Source organism: Sapajus apella, unplaced genomic scaffold (genome assembly GCF_009761245.1).
Source record: "Sapajus apella isolate SASKATOON/1434 unplaced genomic scaffold, GSC_monkey_1.0 scaffold1, whole genome shotgun sequence".
Taxonomy (NCBI): Eukaryota; Metazoa; Chordata; class Mammalia; order Primates; family Cebidae; genus Sapajus; species Sapajus apella.
In genome coordinates this window covers 75,818,564-75,843,491 of record NW_022436941.1, presented here as the reverse complement: position 1 = coordinate 75,843,491, position 24,928 = coordinate 75,818,564, and the positions used below count along the sequence as shown (strand labels likewise).

At 39.0% G+C, this 24,928-nt stretch overlaps 1 protein-coding gene across 4 annotated transcripts in view; it reads left to right on the top strand.

The window, feature by feature from the left end:
* The window catches only part of IPO11 (importin 11), a 209,311-nt gene that overhangs the window by 24,992 nt on the left and 159,391 nt on the right, over window positions 1-24,928 (top strand). For all 4 annotated transcript variants that reach the window (XM_032279909.1, XM_032279919.1, XM_032279928.1 and 1 more), the window contains 2 exons: window positions 9,749-9,821; window positions 12,153-12,356. In XM_032279909.1, coding sequence (XP_032135800.1) covers window positions 9,749-9,821; window positions 12,153-12,356 — 277 coding nt within the window. The remainder of the gene's footprint in view (window positions 1-9,748; window positions 9,822-12,152; window positions 12,357-24,928) is intronic.

The following is a 24,928-nucleotide window of genomic DNA, read 5'->3' as shown; positions in this document are numbered from 1 at the left end:
AAAAAAAAAAAAAAAAAAAAAAAAGGTGCAGTCTGGGCAACTTGGTGAAACCCTGTCTCTACCACAAATACAAAAAAATTAGCCAGGTGTGGTGGGGCATGCCTGTAGTCCCAGCTACTTGGGAGGCTGTGGTGGGTTTGAGCCTAGGAGATAGGGCAGTGAGCCAAGGTCACCCCACTGTACTTGAGCCTGGATGATAGAGTGAGACCTGATCTCAAAACAAAACAAAACAAAACAAAAACACCTTGTAAGGCACCAACCTGTACTACTTTAAAATTATAAAAAAAGGCCGAGCATGGTAGCTCATTCCTGTAATCCCAAAGAACAGCATGAGGGAGACGCCTTCATGATTCAGTTTTCTCCAGCTGGTATCTCCCTTGACAGGGGAGTTATTATTCAAGATGAGATTTGGATGGGGACACAAAACCTAACGATATAAGCTAGTAATATGTTTTGGCTTAAAGTGTAGTGTTCCCAATATTAATAGAGCCACACCAGCCATCTTTGGTTAGTATTTGCATTATAAATCTTTTTCTGTCTTTCAGTGTATCTGTGTTCTATTTAAGATATATGGTGGGGTGATTTGGCTCACGCCTGTAATCCCAGCACTTTGGGAGGCCAAGGCAGGCAGATCACAGATCTGGAGGTTGAGACCATCCTGACTAACACGGTGAAACCCGTTTCTGCTGAAAATACAAAAAATTAACTGGGTGTGGTGGCACGCACCTATAGTCCCAGCTACTCGGGAGGCTGAGGCAGGATAGTTGCGTGAACCCCAGGGGGTGGAGGTTGCAGTGAGCCAAGATCGCGCGCCACTGCACTCCCGCCTGGGTGAAGGAGCAAGACTCCATCTCAAAAAAAAAAAAAATGTGTATTCCACTGAAATCCCAGCCCTTTCGGAGGCTGAGGTGGGTAGTTCACTTGGGGACAGGAGTTTGAGACCAGCCTGGCCAACATGATGAAATCCCGACTCTACTAAAAATACAAAAGTTAGCTGGGTGTGGTGGTGCACGCCTGTAATTCCAGCTACTCGGGAGGCAGAGACATGAGAATCACTTGAACCCAAAGGCAGAGTTTGCAGTGAGCGGAGATCACGGCACTGTACTCCAGCCTGGTTGTCAAAGTGAGACCCTGTCCCAAAAAATAATAAATAAGTAAAATATGTATATCCGGCCTGGGCATGATATCAAAACCCCATGTCTACCAAAAATACAAAAAATTAGCCAGGGATGGCGGCATGCACTTGTAGTCCCAGCTAGTTGGGAGCCTGAGATAGATGAGAGGAGGGCTTGAGCCTGGGAGGCAGAGGTTGCAGTGAGCTAGGATCGCACTACTGCAGTAAAATCTGGGGGACAGAGCCACACCCTGCCTCACCGAAAAAAAAAACAAACAGTGTCTTGTAAGTAGCAAATAATTGAATTTTTTGTTTGTTTTTTTGAGACACAGACTTGCTTTGTTGCCCAGGCAGGTACAGTCACTGCTCACTGCAACCTCTGCCTCCTGGGTACAAGCGATTTCCTGCCTTAGCCTCCTGAGTAGCTGGGACTATAGGTATTCAGCACCACACCCAGCTATCTGTCTGTCTGTCTGTCTGTCTATCTATCTATCTGTGATGGAGTTTTGTTCATGTTGCCCAGGCTTGGAGTGCAATGGCACGATCTCGGCTCATAGCAACATCTGCCTCCTGTGTTCAAGTGATTCTCCTGCCTCAGCCTCCCAAGTAGCTGGGATTACAGACATGTGCTGCCACGCCCTACTAATTTTTGTGTTTTTATTAGAGAGGGGAGTTTCACCATGGTCAGGCTAGTCTTGAACTCCTGACTTCGTGATCCACCTGCCTCAGCCTCCCAAAGTGCTAGGATTATGGATGTGAGCCACCATGCCTGGCTTTGAATTTGTTTTTTAATCCAATTTTATCATGAATGTCTTTTAATTTTGGTATTATGCCCATTTACATTTAATGTAATTACTGATACATTGAGATTAAATCTACTATCCATACTTTGTTTACTTTTTCTTTTCTTTTTTTTTTTTTTTTTTGAGACAGAGTCTTGCTCTGTTGTCCAGGCTGGAATACAGTGATGCCATCTCAGCTCACTGTATCCTCTGCTTCCCAGGTTCAAGCAGTTCTCATGCCTCAGCCTCCCCAGTAGCTAGGATTACAGGCATCTGCTACCACATCTAGTTAAATTTTGTATTTTTAGTAGTGACAGGGTTTCTTTTACCCTGTTGTCCATGCTGGTCCTGAACTCCTGGCTCAAGTGATTCTCCTGCATTGGCCTCCCAAAGTGCAGGGATTATAGGCATGAGCTACAGTGTTCATCCCCACACTTTGTTTTCTATGTGTCTTGATATTTGTTCCCTTTTTTTTCTTTCTTGCCTTACTTTGGATTATAGTAGTTTCTGTTTATCTGTAGGTGATAGGTTCTGAGACTCCCAGTGGATGCTGAAACTGCAGATAGTCCTGAGTCCATTTAGTATGTTTTTTTCAGTCTGATAACCAAGATAGCTACTAAATTTCTAGTGGGCAGGAAGTATGTACAGCATGGATATGCTTGACAAAGGGATAATTCACATCCCAGGCCAGACAAGGAGGGACAGCATGAGAGTTCATCATGCTGTTCAGAATGCTGTGCTATTCAAAACCTATGAATTTTCCATTCCATTCGGTGAGTCTACTTCATTGATGGTAGATTACTGAAACCATTGAAAGTAAAACTATGAATTATGGGGGACAACTGTATTCAAGACATTTTTTGTTACTCAGTTTTACTCTCTAAAATAAATGTTTAGTATGTTTTCATGACTTAAGTGATTACAACATGCATCCTTGATATCCTTGTATTAGTACTTTATTATTATTATTTTTTTAACTTTGTTTTGTTTTGTTTTTAGAGACAAGGTCCTGCTCAGTTGCCCAGTCTGGAATGCAGTGGCACAATCATAGCTCACTGCAGCCTTGAACTCCTGGGCTCAAGAAATCCTCCTATCTCAGCCTCCTGAGTACCTAGGACTACAGGTGCATGCCACCATGTTCTGCTAATTTTTTTATTTTTCATTTTTTGTAGATACAGGGTCTTGCTATGTTGCCCAGGCTGATCTTGAACTCCTGGCCCCAAGCAATCCTTTCATCTCAGTCTCCCACAGTATTGGGATTACAGGCATGAGCCACCGTGGTGGGCCCTTTATTTTTTTTAGTTAATGCCAGAGCCCTATAGTAATACTTCAATTCTGTGTAATCCTTCCTTCCTGTCTTTAATGCTATTGCTTTAATTCTACATACATTTTAAAACTCAAAAATGTTATTTTATATTATCTTATTAACAGTATTCACTTTAACTTACCTTTTTTTTTTATTTTGAGATGGAGTCTTGCTCTGTTCCCCTGGCTGAATGAGGCAATTTTGGTTCACTGCCACCTCTGCTTCGCCTACGTGGTTCAAGCAATTCTCCTGCCTCAGCCTCCTGAGTAGGTGGGATTACAGGCACCTGCTAACCACACCTAGCAAATTTTTGTATTTTTAGTGGAGACAGGGTTTCACCATGTTGGCTAGGGTGGCCTCAAACTCCCGACCTCAAGTGATTCACCTGCTTTGGTCTCCCAAACTGCTAGGATTACAGGCAGTGTTAACTATGATTTGCTTCTGTCTGAGTTCATTTGTTTCTGCCTGAAGAACTGCCTTTAGAATTTTTTTTTTAAGATATGGGGTCTTATAATATTGCCCAGGCTGGTCTTGAACTTCTGGCATTAATCAGTCCTCCCCCTTCAGCCTCCCAAGTGCTGGGATTACAGGCATGAGCCACTGTGTCCAGCTTAGTGTTCTTTAATTGCGCATCTGGCCAGTGAATTCTCTCAGAAGCAGAAGTGCATTTTTTCTTATTCTTCAATCTGAATATTCTACTGACCCATCTTCTAGTTCATTATTTCTGTTTCACTTATTATGTCTATCAGTTTTAGGATTCCCCTTTGGTATTTAAAAAAGTAAATTCTGTGAAAGTCTAACTAGAGCAGTCAGGCAAGGGAAAGAAATAAAAGGCATCCAAATAGGAAAAGAAGAATTCAGACTGACTGTCTTTGCTGATGATATGATTCTGTATACCTAGAACACCCTAAAGACTCTCACAAAAGGCTCTTGGAACTGATGAATGACTTTCGTAAAATTTGAGGATACAAAATCAATGAACACAAATTAGTAGCATCCTATACATAAGGAATATTCAAGCCGAGAGCCAAATCAAGAATGCAATCCCATTTATAAAAGCTACAATTAAATAAATAAAATACCTAGGAATACATATAGCCAAGGAGGTCAAAGATCTCTACAAGAACTGTAAGTAACTGCTGAAAGAAATCATAGATGACAGAAACAAATGGAAAAACATTCCATGCTCATGGATGGGAAGTATCAATATTGTTAAAATGGCCATACTGCCCAAAGCAATCTGCAAATTCCGCGCTATTCCTCTCAAGCTACCAATGTCATTTTACACAGATCTGAAAAAAACTATTCTAAAATCCATGTGGCGCCAAAAAAGAGCTCAAGTAGCCAAAGCTGTCCTAAGCAAAAAGAACAAAGCCGGCTGCATCACTTTACGTGATGTCAAACTATACTAAAAGGCTGTAGTAACCAAAATAGCATGCTGCTAGTACAAAAACAGACACATAGACCAGTGGAACAAATAGAGAAACCAGAAATACAGCCAAACACCTGTAGCTATCCAATCTTCAACAAAGTTGACAAAAATAAGCAACAGAGACAGGACTCACTATTCAGTGAATGGTACTGGGAGGGCTGGGGAGCCATATGCAAAAGATTTGAAGCTGGACCCCTACATTTCACCATGCACAAAAATTAACTGAAGATGGATTAAAGATTTAAATGTAAGACCTAAAACTGTAAGAATAATGGGGAAAAAAAAACTAGGAAACACGCATCATTCTGGACATTGGCCTTGAGAAAGAATTTATGACTAAGACAGTAGTCAAAAACAATTGTAGTATAAACAAATCAAAAAGTGGGACCTAGTTAAAGAGCTTCTGCATAGTAGAAGAAACTATCAACATCAAGATGAGATTTGGGTGGAAGAAAAGAAAAAAAAACTATTAACGAAAAGAACAGCCTACAAAATGGGGAGAAAATATTCACAACTTAACATCTGACAAATATCTAATATCTAGAATCTATAAGGAACGTAAGCAATCAAACAAACAAAAGCCAAATGACCCCATTAAAAAATGGGCAAAACGGGCATCATAGCACATGCCTATAATCCCAGCTACTCAGGAGGCTGAGGCAGCAGAATTGCTTGAACCCGGGAGGCAGACATTGTGGTGAGCCGAGATTCCACCATTCAACTCCAGACTGGGCAACGAGAGCAGAACTCCGTCTCAAAAAAATTAAGGGGGGAGGGGGGCAAAAGACATGAACAGACGCTACTCAGCAGAAGACATACAAGTGGCCAACAAATATATGGAAAAAAGCTCAACATCACTGATCATCAGAGAAATGCAAACCAAAATCACAGTGAGATTCTATGTCACGTCAGTCAGAATGGTTATTGTTAAAAAGTTAAGGCCAGGTGTGGTGGCTCACATCTGTAATCTCGGCACTCCGGGACACTGAAGTGAGCAGATCACTTGAGCCCAGGAGTTTAAGACCAGCTTGTGCAACATGGCGAAACCCCATCTCTACAAAAAATAGAAAAATCAGCCAGGTGTTTTGGTGTGTACCTGTGGTCCCAGCTACTTGAGAAGCTAAGGCAGGAGGATCACCTGAGCCTGGTGGGAGTTAGAGGCTACAGTGAGCTGTGATGGTACCATGGTACTCCAGCTTGGGTGACAGAGTGAGACCCTGTCTCAAAAAAAAGTCAAAAAACAACATGCTGGTGAGCATGTGGAGAAAAGGAAAGTTAGTTACACACTGTTGGTAGGTAAGTAAATTAGTCACTGTGGAAAGCAGTTTGGAGATTTCTCAAAGAATCTAGAAATACTGGTTGACTCCCGCATTCCTGTTACTGGATGTATATCCAAAAGAAAATAAATTGTTCTGAGGCCGGGCGCGGTGGCTCAAGCCTGTAATCCCAGCACTTTGGGAGGCCGAGGCGGGTGGATCACGAGGTCAAGAGATCGAGACCATCCTGGTCAACATGGTGAAACCCCGTCTCTACTAAAAAATACAAAAAATTAGCTGGGCATGGTGGCGCGTGCCTGTAATCCCAGCTACTCAGGAGGCTGAGGCAGGAGAATTGCCTGAACCCAGGAGACAGAGGTTGCGGTGAGCCGAGATCGCGCCATTGCACTCCAGCCTGGGTAACAAGAGCGAAACTCCGTCTCAAAAAAAAAAAAAAAAAAAAAAAAAAAAAAAAAAAAAAAGAAAATAAATTGTTCTGTTAAAAAGATGCATGCACTCATATGTTCACTGTAGCACTATTCATAATAGCGAAGATGTGGAATCAACCTAGGTGCTCATCAGCAGTGGATTGGATAAAGAAAATTTGCTGCCTATACACCATGACATGCTATGTAGCCATAAAAAGAAAAGAAGTAATGTTCTTTGCAGCAACATGGATACAACCAGAGGTCATTATCCTAAGTGAATTAACGCAGGAACAGAAAACCAAATACTGCATGTTCTTGTAAGTGAGAGCCAAATATTGGGTACTTGTGAACTGAAGATGGCAGCAATGACACTGGGAATTACTAGAGAGGGGTGGGGGCAGGGGTTGAGAAATTAACTGTTGGGTACTATGCTCAGTACCTAGGTGACTAGCTCAATTGTACTCTAAACCTTAGCATTGTGCAATATGCCCAGGTAACCAACATGTATCCCCTGAATCTAAAAACTTGAAAGTATTAAAAAAAAAAAAAGATTCTAGTTGTCTGGTGAAATTCTCCATCTCTTTCCTATTTTCTTGAACGTATAATTGTTTTGAGTGTGATTTTTATATCTACAATGTACTCCTGTTTCTATTTGTGTTTTGGTTTCAGTCATTTTTCCCTATTTATTGGTATATGCCTGATAAGTTTCATTGAATGCTTAACATTGTTTAGTTAAAATTGGAGAGGCTTTAAATTCTCTTTCTCTAGAGAGAATTTTATTTTCTTTGGGCAAACAAGTGGAATAGGACCTCAATCTTGATGTAGTTGAGTGTAATCTCTTTCTGATTTACTGGGTTTCTTTTGAGACAGAGTGTTGCTCTATTGCCCAGGCTGAAGTGCAGTGGCCTGATCTTGGCTCACTGCAACTTCCACCTACTCGGTTCAAGCAGTTCTCCTTCCCCAGCCTCCCAAGTAGTTGGGACTACAGGCATGTACCACCACACCCAGCTAATTTTTGCATTTTCAGTAGAGACGGGGTTTTGCCATGTTGGCCAGGCTGGTCTCAAACCTGTGACCTCAGGTGATCTGCCAGCCTCCCACAGTGCTGGGATTACAGGTGTGAGCTACCATGCCTGACCTTATTTAGTGTTAATTCCAGGTTGCAACCTTCCTGGGGTTTCAACTGCAAAGCCTAGGGTGTTTACCAAGATACTGCCTTTTGGTGCGCTGTGAGCCAGTTTTTGTCTCTTCGACATTGAGACCTGCTGAAATCTCTCCGTAGCTCTGCAGTGTCTTAGCTGATGCTTTCAACTTGATTTCTTGTGGGCATATGCTTAAGGGGAAATGTGCTAGTTTATAACAAATCATTGCCTTCTTCCTGAGACCTAAGTCTCTAAGTCTTGGCTGCATAGATTGTTTTTAGGTGCTGTATTAGTTTCCCAGGGCTGCTATAACAAATTACCACAAACTAGGTGGCTTAAGACAGATGGGTGCAGCAGTGGCTCATGTCTGGAATCCCAGCACTTTGGGGGACTGGGTTGCAGATCGTTTGAGTCCAGGAATTCAAGACCAGCCTGGGCAACATAGTAAGACCTCATTCTCTGGGGGCGGAGGGGCGGGTGGTATAGTGGGGAAAGACAGCTAAAGTTTATTCTCTTGCGATCAGGAGGCTAGACCTCGTTCTCTGAAAAAAAAAAAAAAAAAAAAAAAAATTCTCTTGCAGATCAGAAGGCTTTAGAAGTCCAAAATCAAGTAGTTGGCAGGGCTGTGCTCCCTCTGAAGGTTTTAGGAAAGAGTTCTTCTCCTTGTGGCTTCCCGGCTTCTGGTGGTGACTGGAAATCCTTCGTGTTTCTTGGCTTGTAGCTGCATCTCTCCAGTCTCTGCCTTTGTTGTCACATGACCTTTCCTGAGTCATTTCTATGTCCAAATTTTCCTCTTATAAGGACACCAGTCATTGGTTTAGGGACCACCATAATCCAGGATGCCCTCATTTTACCTTAATTTCATCTACAGACACTATATATTCCCAAATAAAGTCACATTCAAAGGTAACTGGGTTTAAGACTTGAGCATTTCATTTTATGGGAGCACAATTCAGCTTGGAATGGCTATCTTAACCTTTTAAAAAAAATTATATACAGCTTTTGGCCGGGTGTGGTGGCTCACGGCACTTTGGGAGTCCAAGGCAGGTGAATTACCTGAGGTTGGGAGTTCGAGACCAGCCAGACCAACATGGAGAAACGCCGTCTCTGCTAAAAATACGAAATTAGGCAGTCGTGATAGCACACGCCTGTAGTCCCAGCTACTCGGGAGGCTGAGGCAGGAGAAATGCTTGAACCCAGGAGGCAGAGGTTGTGGTGAGCCAAGATCGTACCATTGCACTCTAGCCTGGGCAACAAGAGTGAAACTGTCTCAAAAAAAAAAAAAAAAAAAATTATACAGCTTTTATAGCTGATCTTGTTGGGATGATTTCCCTTATACAAAATTGTACTAGTCCGTGATACCCAGAATGGAAAACCTTAAAATGAGGCGTTAACATTTAATGTACTTTTACTATTAAAAAAACTATTTTAGAGACAAGGTCTTGTTCTCTTGCCCTAGCTGGAATGCAGTGGTGCAATCATAGCTCACTGCAGCCTCGACTTCTTGGGCTCAAGTGATCACTTTACATTGGCCTCCCCAGAGTGCTGGTATTATAGGCCTGAGCCACTGCACTTGACCTTAATTTTAAAATTAACAACACATTCATATGGTTCAGAATTGAACATGCATACGGTTTTAGATAGTAGTGTTCTCCTTTCCTGTCCAGTAGCTTTCTATTTTCCTTTCTCATATGCAGTCAAAATTACTAATATTGTGTTTATTCTTTTTGGAGATGTAAAATGAAAGATTTAAATTAGTTGATTTCTAGTAAGTCACTCATCCCAAATATTCTTTGATTCTGAATCTCTTTCCCCATAGAATAACCTGACACAGATTTTATGAAAGAAGCCAATGGAGCCGGTAATATTTGCTTGTATAGGTTGTTTTTAGCTATTTTTTTTTTGTAGACAACTATTTTTACATCAATAAAAGTGAGCATGAAATACATTGATTACCTGGATTTGTCTTATTTCCTCTTGCTTACTGTGTGGTGCTTCCCATTTATTCAATTGTGAAGGAATTTTATGCTTCTGACTTATTTGATGTGCCAACATACAAGTAATAGAAATAATCTTATTCACCAGAACAAATCAGGGACAGTTGTTTAGGGGACTTTTTAGTTTTAAAGTTCACAATAGTGTCAATGTACAAGTAATGGAAATAATCCTTTTTATTTACAAAAACCAATCAGAGACACATGTTTGAAGGCTTTTTATTCTTAAAATTTACAATAGTGTTTATTATTAGGTGGCATTCTTTGGCATAATCAATGTATTTTGTTTTACAGTGCTCTCTCAGAGGAGGAGAAAACTACTCTGCGTGCAGGGCTCATCACCAACTTCAATGAACCGATAAACCAGGTTAGTGAGAAAAATGCATGCTAATTTTTCTTTCTTTTAATTTTTACTGCTTTTCCAAACTGATTTTATATTCTGGCATTAAAATGAAAAATAAATAAAAATATTACTATTACAGTATTTTCATTTATGATTTTTTATGTACTTTGTTCATTTTTAAATTTTGTGCTCTATTTGTAGCCATGAATAGTTTTGATTGGATTTGGTTATCAATTATTAAAAACTCATAAGCCATTTTAAGGTATACTTGTATAATTTTCAGCTTTCTCATTTTTTGAGCCTGTATTTAAAGCAAATCTCTATAGTCATATGATGCCTAATGTTGTTTTGGGCAGCAGTGGACTGCATATATAATTGTGGTTCCATAGGTTTATAATGGAACTGAAAAGTTCTTCTCACCCATTGACATCATAGCTATGCTAACATTGCAGTACAGTTTATTACTCATTAGTTTGTGGTGATGCTGTTGAAATAAACCTGTTGTACTGCTGCTAGTCTTGTGAAAGAATAGCACATACAATTATTATACATTCTGTGATATTCACACAACCACAAAATTGCCTAATGACACATTTCTGAGAATGTATGTCTGTTGTTGATACATGGCTATATTTGTAGTCTTACTGCACAGGAATTAATTTTAATGATTATAATTTTTAGGTTATCTTCTCTACCACTTTTTTAGAAAAGCTGCAGAATGGCTTCAGGTTTTTTTCTATTGGTTGCATCCATCACATTTTCAATTCCTACTATTCTGTGGCAGATAGATAGTGAATTATATATGGTTTTATGTTTTTTTGTATTGAAGTTTTTTTTTTTTTTTTTTTTTTTTTTTTTTTTTTTCTGAGATGGTGTCTTGCCCTGTCACCCAGGCTGGAGTGCAGTGGCGCGATTTCGGCTCACTGCAACCTCCGCCTCCTTGGTTCAAGCAATTCTCCTGCTTCAGCCTTCTGAGTACGTGGGATTACAGGCACCTGCCACTATGCCCGGCTAATTTTTGTCTTTTTTTTTTTTTTAATGCAAGCCTACCTGAATGATAATTTTTGTCTTTTTAGTAGAGATGGGGTTTCACTATGTTGACCAGGCTGATCTCAAACTCCTGACCTCATGATCTGCCTGCCTGGGCCTCTCAAAGTACTGGGATTACAAGCGTAAGCCACCGCGCCTGGCCTGAGGTTTTTCTTCTAAGAATAAAATAAGTTTTGCTTATAGGTACGATAATTCTCAAGTTTTTTTTTTTTTTTGTAAATTCTCAAGTTTTTTCAAGATAATACTTGGTTATGCTTGATTTTTAAAATTGAGCTATTAAAGCACATTGTATTCAGCAGTATTTCCAATACAATTTGATTTTGACCTGTTTATCTCAGTTCTTTGCTTTTTGTTGACAAAGGAGCTGAAGGATATTGGAGAAAAATGGAGCTACCATTAATGTGGCAGGAGGTGATTAGGGAGGGGCTTGTGTTACTGAACAGTTAACCACTGCCTAATTGTTCTTTCAGCTAGCATTCGGGAAACACTGATGTGTAGAAGTATCATTATTTAAATGCTCAATATGTAATGTTTCTTTCTACTTTTAGGTGAGAGATCTTAAACTTTGTGGTCACAGGATCTTGTTATACTGCTAAAATTGAAGACCTTAAAGAGTTACATACGTTGATATTTACTGTATTGTAAATTAAAACTGAGAAACTTAGGCTGGGCGTGGTGGCTCACGCCTGTAATCCAAGCACTTTGGAGGCCAAGGCAGGCGGTTCACCTGAGGTTGGCAGTTCAAGACCAGCCTCACCAACATGGTGAAACCCCGTCTTTTTAAAAAAAAAGAACAATAAATAAATAAATAAATAAATAAGGAAGAAAAAAACTGAGAACCTTAAAAATATTAGTGTAAAAAATAAAATTGTACATGTCAACTTAGCAGTTTTGGAAATGAGCAATAGTATCTATTTCCCAAACAATAAAAATTTAGTGAGAAAGATGGCATTGGCTTGTGTTTTTAGGGTCCAGCTATTTAAAGGAAGAGATCTAGGTTTTTATATCTGCTCTTCATTTACCCTGTTGTGGTACATGATAAATGTTACGTGAAGAAAACCTTGTTTCACACTGACAGGTAATTGGGAAAAGGAGGACCTTATAGGTCTCAGAAAGGGTCCTAGCTCTACCAGGTGTCCATGGGCTACACTTTGAGAACCACTGTCTTTAAGCAGTCATTCAGTGAAATTGTATTCATTTTTGTCAAATGTATAATTAACAATGTACTTTTTCACCATGAATGCATTCCTCATCAATTGCCTTGATTTCATTTGTCTGTTTCTAATGATTAATTTTTTTCTCCAGATTGCAACTCAGATTGCAGTGCTGATTGCAAAAGTTGCTAGATTGGATTGTCCCAGACAGTGGCCTGAACTAATTCCCACCCTTATAGAGTCTGTTAAAGTCCAGGATGATCTTCGACAGCACAGAGCATTACTTACTTTCTATCACGTTACCAAGACACTGGCATCCAAACGACTTGCTGCTGATAGAAAACTATTTTATGATGTAAGTGATTTCACATAGTTAAATTTGATTGTGAAAATTGTGCTACTTGTAAAAAATGATTATAGTTTTACTTCTATTGATGTTTTATTGAAAGACTGAATTATTTCTCATTTTAAGCTGGGCAGTGATATGAATAAGAAGATCACTTAGTTGTCAGTGAGGAGGATTGGTTAGTTGGACACAGTCTGAAGGCAGGGAGATCAGTTTGAGGCAGTGGAAGTAGTTGAGATGGGATGATACATCTCTTAAATGAAGCTGTGGTAATGGGTGCAATTAGACGGGCATAGAGTTGGCATTTAGAGGTAGAATTGACAGTGGGTAATTGAAGGATGTAGGGCAGATGTAGGAAGGAGTTTGACATAAGTAGGGAGTGGTAGCCATTTATTAGGCTTTTTTGCACCATTTGTTTTTGGTTTTGGGATGGGTGTGTGTGTGTGTGTGTGTGTGTGTGTGTTGAGATAGGGTTTTATTCTGTCACCCAGGCTGTAGTACAGTGGCATGATCATAGCTCACTACAACCTTGACCTCCTCAGCTCAAACAGTCCTCCTACCTCAGCCTTATGAGTAGCTAGGACTACAGGTACATGCCGCCATGCCCAGCTAGTTTTTAAAATTTTTTGTAGAGCTGAGGTCTCACTGTGTTAGCCATGCTTTAAAGTATTTTTAACAGTGTTCTTGGTTACCTTTTGTAATTGTAGAGAAATTAAAGGAATATAATTTTAAGTCTTATATGGCCACATGATAGGGCTCAGACTATTTCAGGTGTGTTCTGAATCATGCTGCTCTCCAAAAAGAATAGGGTGACATAGTGTTTTATAGAAAGATTTTTCTTTTGTCTGTCTTTTTCTCCTCTAAATGTACTTTAAATATTGTTCATACTTTTCCCTAAATTAGCAGGCTTTTCTTTGGGAGCTTCCAGAGTTCCTTTTGTTTCTAAACTTAGCATGTGGTTTTAAGCAGCCTTTCCCTGGCCTCCTTCTGACTTTTGCTCTGGTCTCTACTTCACTGTCCATGATTAGAGATGCTTCATTCTTAAGAAGGTGGTAGCCTAGTCCTATGATGTGAAAAGGAATCAGCGAAGAGTATGCAGCATGTAGAAGGGAAGGGATCTAGTGGAAGAAGCCAAGTGAAGAGAGATTACTAGAAGAAAATACTTCTCCTAGTCTTTTTATATAGCCTTTATTTCTTCACAAAGAACTGCCCAACTTTTTGTTCCTGAGGACTTGGACTCACAGTGTAGAGCCTCTTTTTTGAGAATGGACTAGGGAAGGGGGTGGGAAGAATAGTGTATAATCTTGAGCTGTCTTTCATGTCAACATTAGTTCTCAATGTGTTATATACACAGACTGAGAGGTTTCAGAACTACACTTTTGGAATCTTCACTTTGAGGATATGGCTTGGCAATTAGCATTTTTAACAAGCTATCCATATGATTTTTATATATACCAAAGTTTACGTCAGACCACATTGTATCCTTTTCATTTTTGACTCAGTGAGTTTAAATAGCCAGTCTTATGTTCATTCGAGGATGTTGTGTGTAAGAGAAACTGTTTTTGGTGTTCAAGGTTGCTTTTCAAATCTTTTTCACTTTTGCTTGATTTCTAGCCAGCACTAAACGAAATGGACAGTTTATTCACTCCAGTCTTTCTGTCAAATTGTTTTTGCTGAACTCTTATCCTCACCTCAAACCCTTTACTTCTAGGACTTACTTTTTTTTTGGGAGAGTCCCAAAATCAATTATCTAGAAGATTCTTGGTTATAGTTACCTGTTATTAAAGGCTACCAGTCTATAAAAGTTTGAATTCATGTTTCAACCCTCTTAAAGTTTACTCTGTGAATATGTTGCCTTACAGGTACAGTTTATATTTAGCTGAGGCAGTCTCTACAGATTGTAGAGATAATCAGGGCCTTAAGCTGGATAACCTGTGTGAGTTTGTTTCTTGTTTTTTTGTTTGTTTATTTGTTTTGTGGTGTGAGTCTCGTTCTTCTCCATATAGAATGAAGTATAGGCTTAATTAGCATCTTGTACTTACTTTCAATATAGTAGTTCTCACACTGTGCTGAATTGTAATTGTTTTCTTATTTTTCTCAGATTCACTACGGTGTAGCTCTTATTGCTGTCATCCTACTGCGTAGTCTAAAAAAGTACACATAATGATTGATGTTCTATAACTGTTAAGTGAATGAATAATAGGAGACTTATTCATAGGTACCTGCTGGATATCAGAGTGATATAGTGCAAAACTTCACAAAGCAGGATTTTTGAGAGATTAGTCAAAGCTAAAGATACCTGGAAAAAATTCAAATTAGCACCTTTTATTTTGAAGTGAAGCAGCTGAACCTGGAAATATGGACTATAGTAGGGACTGGGAAGGGTAGCCTGTCTCATGTGGTTGAGGTACAAGATATGTACTTAATTGAAGGTAGCACATATGGGAAGACATTAAAGAGCAGTTTTGCTAGTTAATACAGCTGTGCCTGTTTTGGCAATCCAAATTATAGAAAATCTTCCTTTTAATAATAAAGAAAGATGCCAGGATGGTCCTCAAGTACCAAATTTGTTTCCTATATAAAAAAATGTAAGGGTCGGGCTCATGCCTGTAATCCCAGCACTTTGAGAAGCTGAGGTGGGCAGATCACCTGAGGTTGAGGGTTCGAGACCAGCCTGGGCAACATGATGAAACCCCATCTCTACTAAAAATACAAAAAAATTAGCTGGGCATGGTGGCGCACGCCTGTAATCCCAGCTACCTGGGAGGCTGAGGCAGGAGAATCACTTGAACCTGGGAGGCAGAGGGTGCAGTGAGCCAAGATTATGCCACTGCACTCCAGCCTGGGCGACAGAGTAAGGCTCTAAAAAAAAAAAAAAAAAAAAGTAAGCTTATGGTTAAGCTGGTTGCTATAGCAAAGTAGTGCAGAGTACACTTAAAATTGCTACCTGCTGCTCAGTGTATCCCAACAATTTTTATACCCTTTCCTTCTCTATGTTAAAATAAATTAAGCTCTTTTTCAGGGGTGACAAATTACAGAATCAACAATTGAGAGCAAATTGTTTTGCAGTAACAAAATTGAGCTTGATGTGACACGAAAAGGAACTCATTTATTTATTTTTTTGAGAGAGAGGTGTTATCTTGGCTCACTACAACCTTTGCCTCCTAGCTTCAAGCAGTTCTGGTTTCTTAGCCTCCTGAGTAGCTGGCATTGCAGATGTGCACCACCATGCCCAGCTAATTTTTGTATTTTTAGTAAAGATAGGGTTTCCTCATGTTGCCCAGGTTGGTCTGGAACTCCTGGCCTCAAATGATCCACCTGCCTCGACCTCCTAAAGTGCTGACGTGAGCCACTGTGCCCTGCCAGGGATTCTTTTTCTTTTTTTTTTTTGAGATGGAGTCTCGATCTGTTGCCCAGGCTTGAGTGCTGGAGTGCAGTGGCACAATCTTGGCTCACTGCAACCTCCACCTCCCAGGTTCAGTCCCCATAGTAGCTGGGATTACAGGCATGCACCACCATGCCTGGCGGTATTTTTGTAAAAATACAACATTTTTGTATTTTTAGTGGATGTGAGGTTTTGCCATGTTGGCCAGGCTGTTCTCGAACTCCTGACCTCAGGTGATCTGCCCTCCTCGGCCTCTCAGAGTGCTGGGATTACAGATGTGAGTCACTGTGCCTGGCCAGGAATTCCTTTTCTGTAAAACAGTATGCCTTTATATAAACCTAAATATGATAAGATGTACATTAACCACAGTTAAAATCCAAAGTCTCTAAAGGGCAGGAATTTTTTTTTTTTTTTTTTGAGATGGAGTCTTCCTCTATTGCCCAAGCTTGAGTGCAGTATTACAATCTCAGCCCACTGCAATCTCCACCTCTTGGGTTCAAGTGATTCTCCTGCCTCAGCCTCCTGAGTAGCTGGGACTACAGGCACGCACCACCACACCTGGCTAGTTTTTGTATTTTTAGTAGAGACTGAGTTTCACCATATTGGCCAGGCTGGTTTTGAACTCCTGGCCTCATGATCCACCCTCCTCGGTCACCCAAAGTTCTGGGATTACAGGCATGAACCACTGTGCCTGGCAAAATAAGGAAACTTAAGGTACAAGTAGTAATTCTAATGAAATTACAAGTGTGTTAAACTAAATAATGTCTCCAAATCACAGTGTGTAACCCACAAATATATGCTGTGGAGTGCAGTGGCACAGAGACAGCTGTCTGCAACCTCGACCTCCTAGGCTCAAGCAATCCTCCCACCTCAGCCTCCCAAGTAGCTGGGACCACAGGTGCATGCGATTGTACCTGGCCTGGATATTAGGGATGAGCCTTAAATTTTTACTTCTGTCTAATGGTCACTTAACAGTTATTGAATGCCTGCTCTGTACAAGAGATATGTACAATATTGTGGGAGACAGAAGATAGAATTGGTAGCCTCTTGATAGTTCATGTGAAAGAGCACAACCCCCCAAAAGTCATTTAGTAAGGTATTAAAATCTGCTATGGAAGAAAACAAAACTGCATTGCATTGTTATTATGGTCATGGCTCAAACTTAGCTGAATTTTAGAAGCTGAAAGATGTATAATGAACAATGTTCTCATTAAAATGGACATGGTGGCTCATGGCTGTAATCCCATCATTTGGGAAAGCTGAGGTGGGAGGATCCTTGGGTCCAGGAGTTTGAGACCAGTCTAGGCAACATAGTGAGATCCTATCTCTACAAAAAAATTAAAAAAATTAGACAGGCATAGTGGTATATGTCTGTCATCCTGGTTACTTGGGAGGCTGAGGTGGAAGTATCACTTAAGCCCTAGGAATTTGAGGCTGTAGTGGGCTATGTTTGTGCCACTGCACTCCACAGCATGATTGTGCTAGCCTGGAAGACAGAGTTAGACATGTTTCTAAAAAATAATAATAGTGTTTAAAAAATGATAATAATGTTTAAAAAATAAAAATAGTGTTCCTGCTAAACAACACATGCATTATTTGGATGATAACGGTAAAAGAATGCTGTGTGGCAAGGTGAAGTTAAGTTACAATACCTCAGAAAGCCATCGTGATGAATTACTGTATTTTCTAAACAAACGAGAACTGCCTGGCTGCTTTGTGATGGGTTGGTTAGTGTGAGGTAGATCACTCACCCTCATAGCAGAGACTTGCAGACTTACTCCTTGTAAATTTAAGACTTCACAAACGAGAACTGCCTGGCTGCTTTGAGATGGGTTGGTTAGTGTGAGGTAGATCACTCACCCTCATAGCAGAGACTTGCAGACTTACTCCTTGTAAATTTAAGACTTCATGATGTGGTCCTTAGGGGAAATTTCCAAATAATTAAAATTATGAATGCTAAATTTGAGAATGGCAAGGCACCAGTTACATGATGTTGCTCTAGCCTATAAGATATTTACAGTGCAGTAAAATTTATTTGTAAGCAAGTCATCAAATAGGATTAATAGATCTTATTTTGACTTTTGTTTTGTTGATTTTAATTGTTACATTAAATGCCATATTGAGTCTGTTTCTTATCTCTTGCTCTGTGTAATTTTATAGCGGCTTTTCTTCCCCCCAGGATTGAGTCTCACTCTGTCGCCTAGGCTAAAGTGCAGTGGTACAATCTGAGCTCAATGCAATTTCTGCCTCCCAGGTTTAAGCGATTCTCCTGCCTTAACCTCCTGAGTAGCTGGGATTATAGGTGCATGCCATTATGCCCAGCTAATTTTTATACTTTTAGTAGAGACGGGGTTTTGCCATGTTGACCAGGGTGGTCTCAAACTCCTGACCTCAAGTGATCCTCCCGCCTTGGCCTCCCAGAATGCTGAGATTACAGGCGTGAGCCACTGTGTCTGGCCTATATTGGCTTTTAAAATACATTATTTAAAGAGTGACTCTTATAAAGGGTCATTTGTGCTCTGAACCTGTGTGGGGATTTGAGCCTGTACATGTGTGTGTCTAGGCTTATATTAATATCAAGGAAAAAACTTTTTGGCGGGAAGTCACTTTAGTGAAGGAGAGACTCAAGGTGACAGACTTGGTTCAAAAGAAAAGAGCTGTCTACTGGACAGAAGAGATTTTGAATATAGCATGGTGTATATCCTTCCTGTATTGATTCATAAAGCCTCTTGTGTGGGTGCTAGTTAAGGGCCTGGAATAAGAATGAAAATTCCAAAACTATCCCCCAAACATCTAAAAGTTGCTTTTGAAACAGTGCTGATTTATACCTTACCATCCATCTGTTTATCTGACAACTATTTGGATTCTTACTCTATGCAATCACTTTATAGGATGCCTGAGATACAGCTGTGGAAAAGGTAGGGTCCCACCTAGGGAGGAGAGTAATTTTACCGTCTTTTGTTCCTCCTCATTGAGTTGATATTTTGGATACAGGAGAACAGTGTGTAGGCATAAAGTGGCTGATTGCTAGGATAAGAGACTTAGGGAACTGGAAGATGGGCCACAGTGTCCCTCCTGGGCCTGAGCTATATCACTGGCAGGTTTGAAAACAAAATGAAAATTATATTTTACTTTTAAAAGCATGTAAGTAACAAATGCTATAGGTCTTTAGGAATGTCCTTCATTGACAATGAATGAATAAATATTTGAGAGACATCAGCAGTTTGGCTGGAAATTGTTTTTGAGTTAGAACTTGTACCTACCAAAGCTTCTGGCTTGATACATTTTGGTAATTTAATATATATTTATGTCGTAGTTAAGTGAAAGCAATTTATACTTAAGCCTTATTAATGCAGAAAAAAACGATTATTACTAAAATAGCCTTTTTAGTTAAGAATATAGGTGTTTTTAAAATTGAAAATAAATTTTAAAAACATATGGAACGGATAAAATGTTAACTGCCATATAACTATTATCTAGGTCTAATAGTCAACATGTAGCTCTTTTTGCTTTCTAACTTTTTTTGAGCTATTTTAAAGAAATTTAAATATTTCATTTTTTTTTACTGAATTCTTCATTTATCTGTAAAAAGAGATTTATTTTTAAAATATTTAACTTTTATCATCCTAAGTAAGTAAAAAGTGATTTAATATTTTTACTCAGTTTTCTGGATTGTTCTCACATACATTTTACAAGTGGCTTGGGCCAGAAAAATAAGGTGCATTTGACATGTCTTTTAAAAATCTTTTAATTTTGAATTGTATTGATTTCCTCCCTCCTCCCCTTTAAAAATGCCATTGACTTGTTAAAAAAAACTAAATCAGTTGTCTTGTAGGATGTCCCACCTTATGCGTTTATTGATTATATACCTTGTTGATTAGGTTCAGGCTAAGCCCATGGGTAATATTTTTTTGCCCCAGGATTAGAGATGAATTATTTAATACATGAACTTTGATTTAAAACTTTTTTGGTGCTAACATTTCTTAAGGGAAAATTATGAAGACAACAATTCTGAGGCTAAAAAAGTTTAAGAATATTTGAAATGCTGAAATGCTTATGTGTAATGGTTACCTTTTGGTACTTCAAAGAATCGAGTCTTTGGGCTTCTCAGTTACAGTCATTAGGTAGTCAGTAGGTGGCACTGTTTCTTCTGGTTTAGAAATAGAAAATTTTAAGTATTTGGGGGTTTTCATGAACTAGTACCTAACATGTTTCATTAAATAGTTTATTTGCATATTGTCTTACTGAATATTCCTTTTCCCCTCCACGGTTTTTTAGAATCAAACATAGAAAAAACTTTGGTTTTCCTACCTGCTTGATTACATACTCTTTTCTAGCTGAGCCTTCTGTAAGCATGTATCAGTTGGTGTTTTCTGGAGCAGACAGGAGGTTATACAGTGCTTGTGAATATATTAGTTGTCAGTGGTTTTTTCTTTATTCCTATTGTTTCTTCTTTCTTTGTCTCAGCTTTTACTGAACGGTACAGGGCTGAAAAGTGTTAAAAACTTTTCAAACACTTGTAAAGGATGATACAACAGACTTTAGTCGGTGGGAAGACTACAGTGGGGTTTTGCAGTAGAGGAGAGAAATTGTGTTCAACTCTGAATGCAAAGAAAAGTAAGAATTTATTGCCAAGAAGCAGGGGTGGAAAGGTAGGAGGTTGGGAGGGGTGTGGGGGTTGGGAAGATGGAAATTGCTAAAAAGAAGCCTCAGGGATGAGAGGGGGTTCCTGGCCAAACTGACCTAATAGGATTCTTGCTGAAAGCAACCTGATTAGATATTGATGGTATCAGATGTCAAGGATGGGGGATTCTGGCTAAACCAACATAGCAAGATTTCTTCCAAAATTGGGTGACGCAAAGAACAGACATTTTGGAAGTTCAAAACTAGAAGCCTCATTAGGACAAAGATTCAGAAAAGCCTAAGTAAAGTTTGGTCAAGGAGAGGCTCTTTGTCGAACTATAGTCCTATTGCTTCTTCATTCCAGCCATTTGTGTAGATAACTTTGGTAGGCTAGCTAGAGAGTCTTGAATTTGAACTTTAAGAGATGTCTAATATCCTTAAGTATTAAGTTTTAAAGCAAAACTTCCATATTCTTTTTTGATTTTTTTTCTCAAATGTTACATGTCTTCATTTAGTAGTACCTGCTGTGTGCCTTGCATGTTACATGCTTTTCATATCCGTAGTCCTTAAAGTACAGGTTGAGTACTTCTTATTTGCAATGCTTGGGAACAGAAATGTTTCAGATTTTGTAATATTTACGTTATACTTACGTTGAACATTTCAAATGTGAAAATTGAAACACTCCAGTGAGCTTTCCCTTGAGCATTGTGCCGGCACTGAAAGTTTCGGATTTTGAAGGAAATACTTCAGATTTTCAGATGTGGATATTTTAGCCTGTAGTTCTCTCATATTAAGTATTACTTTCTAGGGCCAGAAAGAGGGAAGAATTAATTAGTAGATCAAGATCTAACTTTGCCATTAATGTCTATAAATCTCATTTATTTTATTGTTAGAAGTAGGGATGAAAATTTAACATTGAAAGTTGCTTAAGGTGAAATGGAGTAGAATCTTTGATTACCTGAATTACTGAACTTTCTCACACGTTTTTAAAGTCAAATGATAAATAGAAAAAGAGATGATTTTATGAAACAGAATAGAATTGTGTTTTAATGACTTTGATTCCACCATGATTAAATGCTTCCTTTTATTTACTCTTGTGACAGTAAGAACCTTTGGTGTTCTAAGGTGTTCTTTGGTATTTTTTATTCTTTGTTTTGTAGGTGAGCGGGGAGGATTTTATGTTTAATATATATGCTGTGATTTGCACTGTTTGTATGCAGGTGGTAGAATTCTGCAAAGAGATATTCTTCTGGTAACAGAAGTAATGCCTGAAAAAATTAAAACAGTTTTGGCTGGGCACGGTGGCTCATGCCTGTAATCCCAGCACTTTGGGAGGCCGAGGTGGGCAGATCACAAGGTCAGGAATTCCAGACCAGCCTGACCAACATGATGAAACCCTGTCTCCACTAAAAATACAAAAACTGTCTGGGCGTGGTAATGTACATGTGTAATCCCAGCTACTCGAGGCTGAGGCAGGAGAATTGCTTGAACCCAGAAGGCGGAGGTTGCAATGAGCCGAGATCATGCCATTGCACTCCAGCCTGGGTGACAGACTGAGACTCTGTCTTATAAATAAGCAAATAAATAAATAGTTCTGCCCCTTTGCTACCATTATTATAAAATACTATTTTTATTTTTTACAGATAGGGTATCATTCTGTCTCCCAGGCTACGGTTCATGAACGTGATGCAATCATAGCTCACTGCAACCTCAGACTCCTGGGCTCAAGCAGTCCTCTTGTCTCAGCCTCTCGAGTAGCTGGCATTACAGGCATGAGCCACTGTGTGTGGCTAATATAAAATACCTTCAAAATAAATCTGACATGATTTCAAAATACCATGCTGGTTATGTAGCGTGGCAAATTCTCCCTTAATGTTTTCCTTCTTGGGCCTGTGCCATGTTTTATTTGGCCGACTCTTTTTTTTCTTTTTCAAGCTTAATCTTAACTTTTAATTGAGGAACTAGGGAATAGTTACTATCACCATCTTTTTTTTTTTTTTTTTTTTTTTTCCATTGAGTCTGGCATGTGAATCTGGCATGTAGTGGAGGGTATTGAGAATTAGATAAAAGGTCCGGCTTTTATGACTAATGAATGGGACTAGTTCTAATTTACACATATATATTACTTATATGTATATGAATATATGTATAAGAAAAAACATTCAATTTCTTTTTTGAGACAGTGTCTCACTCTTGTCCCAGCTGGAGTGCTGTGGTATGATCATACATAGCTCACTGCAGCCTCAAACTCCTGGGTTCAAATGTTCCTCCCACCTCAGCCTTGCAAGTAGCTGAGATTACAGGCATGTGCCACTATGTTCAGCTAATTTGTTAAGTAACATTTTGTAGAAACAGGGCCTCACTTTGTTACCTAGGTGGGTCCTCAACTCCTGACCTCAAGTGATCCTTTTGCCTCAGCCTCCCAAAGTGCTGGAATTACCGTTGTGATACACTATGCCCAGGGTGTGCTTTATATTTTTTGATATCAAAAGGTTTAAACAGGGCCAGGCATAGTGGCTCATGCCTGTAACCCAATACTTTGGGAGGCTGAGGCAGGAGGATCACTTGAGCCTAGGAGTTTGAGACCATAGGCTGGGCAACATAGTGAGAACACACTCTACAAAATAAAAGTAAATAAATTAATTAACCTGGCATAGTGGTGCACCCTTGTAGTCCCAGCTACTTGGGAGGCTGAGGTGAGAGGATTGCTTGAGCCTAGGAGATTAAGGCTGCAGTGAGCTGTGACCACACCTCTGTACTGTAGCCTAGACAACTGAGTAAGACCTTGTTTCAAAAATAAAAATGTTTAGACAGAACTTAATTATACAAAAAAATGCTTATCTCTTTTATCAAATTACAATGCAGCTAATTGTTAGTTACTGTGTTAATAGACATTAGAGCATAGACGATAATGCAGGTTTTGAGCACTTTCCTTGGATTCAAATCCTGTCTCTTCCTCCTATTAATTGTGTTCTTTACTCTTGAGCAAGTTTCTTAACCTTTTTATGCCTCACTTAATTTTCTTATTGTAGAAGAAGATTAAATAATATCTACTTTTAGATTGTGATGATTAACTAAGTTCACAGAGGTAAAGTGCTGAGAGTAATGCCTAGTGCATGGTAGCCTTTAATAAATGTCTTATTATTCTGTAAATATTTTATTTACCATTTACGTTATCATTATCTACTTAAATACTTGTATTCTGATAAAATGATCTATTGAACATACCTTTTATTTGTTTTACTTTGAGATGGAGTCCCGCTCTGTTACCCAGGCTGGAGTACAGTGGTACAATCTCAGCTCACTGCAACCTCTGCCTCCCGGGTTCAAGCGATTCTCTTGCCTCAGCTTCTCAAGTAGCTGGGATTATATGCGCATACCACCAAATCCAGCTAATTTTTGTATTTTTAGTAGACATAGGGTTTCAGTATGTTACCCAGGCTGGTCTCGAATGCCTGACCTCAGGTGATCCAACCGCCTTGGCTTCCCAAAGTATTGGGAATAACACCATGCCTGGCCCTTTTTTTTTTTTTTTTTTTTTTTTGAGATAGGAATAGGATCTCACTTTGTCGCCTGGTCTGGAGTACAGTGGGCAATCTTGGCTCACTGCAGCCTCACTACCTGGGCTCATGGCATCCTGGCATCCTCCCACTATAGCTCCCCAAGCAACTGGAACTGCAGGTACACCCTACCACTCCTGGCTAATTTTTTTGTAATTTTAAATTTTTTTGTATTTTTCGCCATGTTGTCCAGGCTGCTCTCCTGACCCCAAGTGATCGCCTGCCTCATCCTCCCAAAGTGCTGAGATTACAGGTATGAGTCATCGTGCCTAGTCTCAGCATGTCTTTTAAATGAGTTCAAGTGACTTCAGATAATACCAACACAAAAAATTTCTCTATAAAGATACCCCTTTTAAACAATTTTAATATAATCTATACATAGAAGTTAATGTTAACAGGTAGTTCTAAGGAGATGCAAAGAAAAACTATAAAATTATTCAAAATGTCATTTTGTTGTAAGAAAGATATTGATTTAAAGTAAAATAGTTTTTTGATCTTATTTGAAATTTGGATATGGCAGCCTTTGAGTTTTTGTTTTATTTGTTACAAAAAGACATAGTACAAAATGGATCTACAAATTATAGCCATGGCTATAGATTTCATTTTTGGGGGGGCTGAAATATTTATTACAGTAAGAAATTTTAGTTTAAAATTTAACTTTAGATGTTTTGTAGCATTCTTACTTATTCTGCCTCTAAATCCTTCTCTTTCTATTCTTTCACTTTCTTCTGGCTGACAAAATATTTTAATGATATATGTGTTGGAAAAGTTTAGGATGTTGTATATTACATAGTAAGCACAGTAAAATTTAAGATGATGTTTTTTCAGTTCTGGATGTATATTTCAGTCTTTTATTTTCTGACAGGACTTACTACGAAAAATACAAATTCATTTTATGGTTTACTGAAGTTATAAGTAAAGCGTGCAAGTTTGTTGAAATAAAGCTTTTTTCCCACTTTTTAAAGATTATTTCCCTCTATTAGAGTGAATGTTTGCTTCTCTGCTATAATATT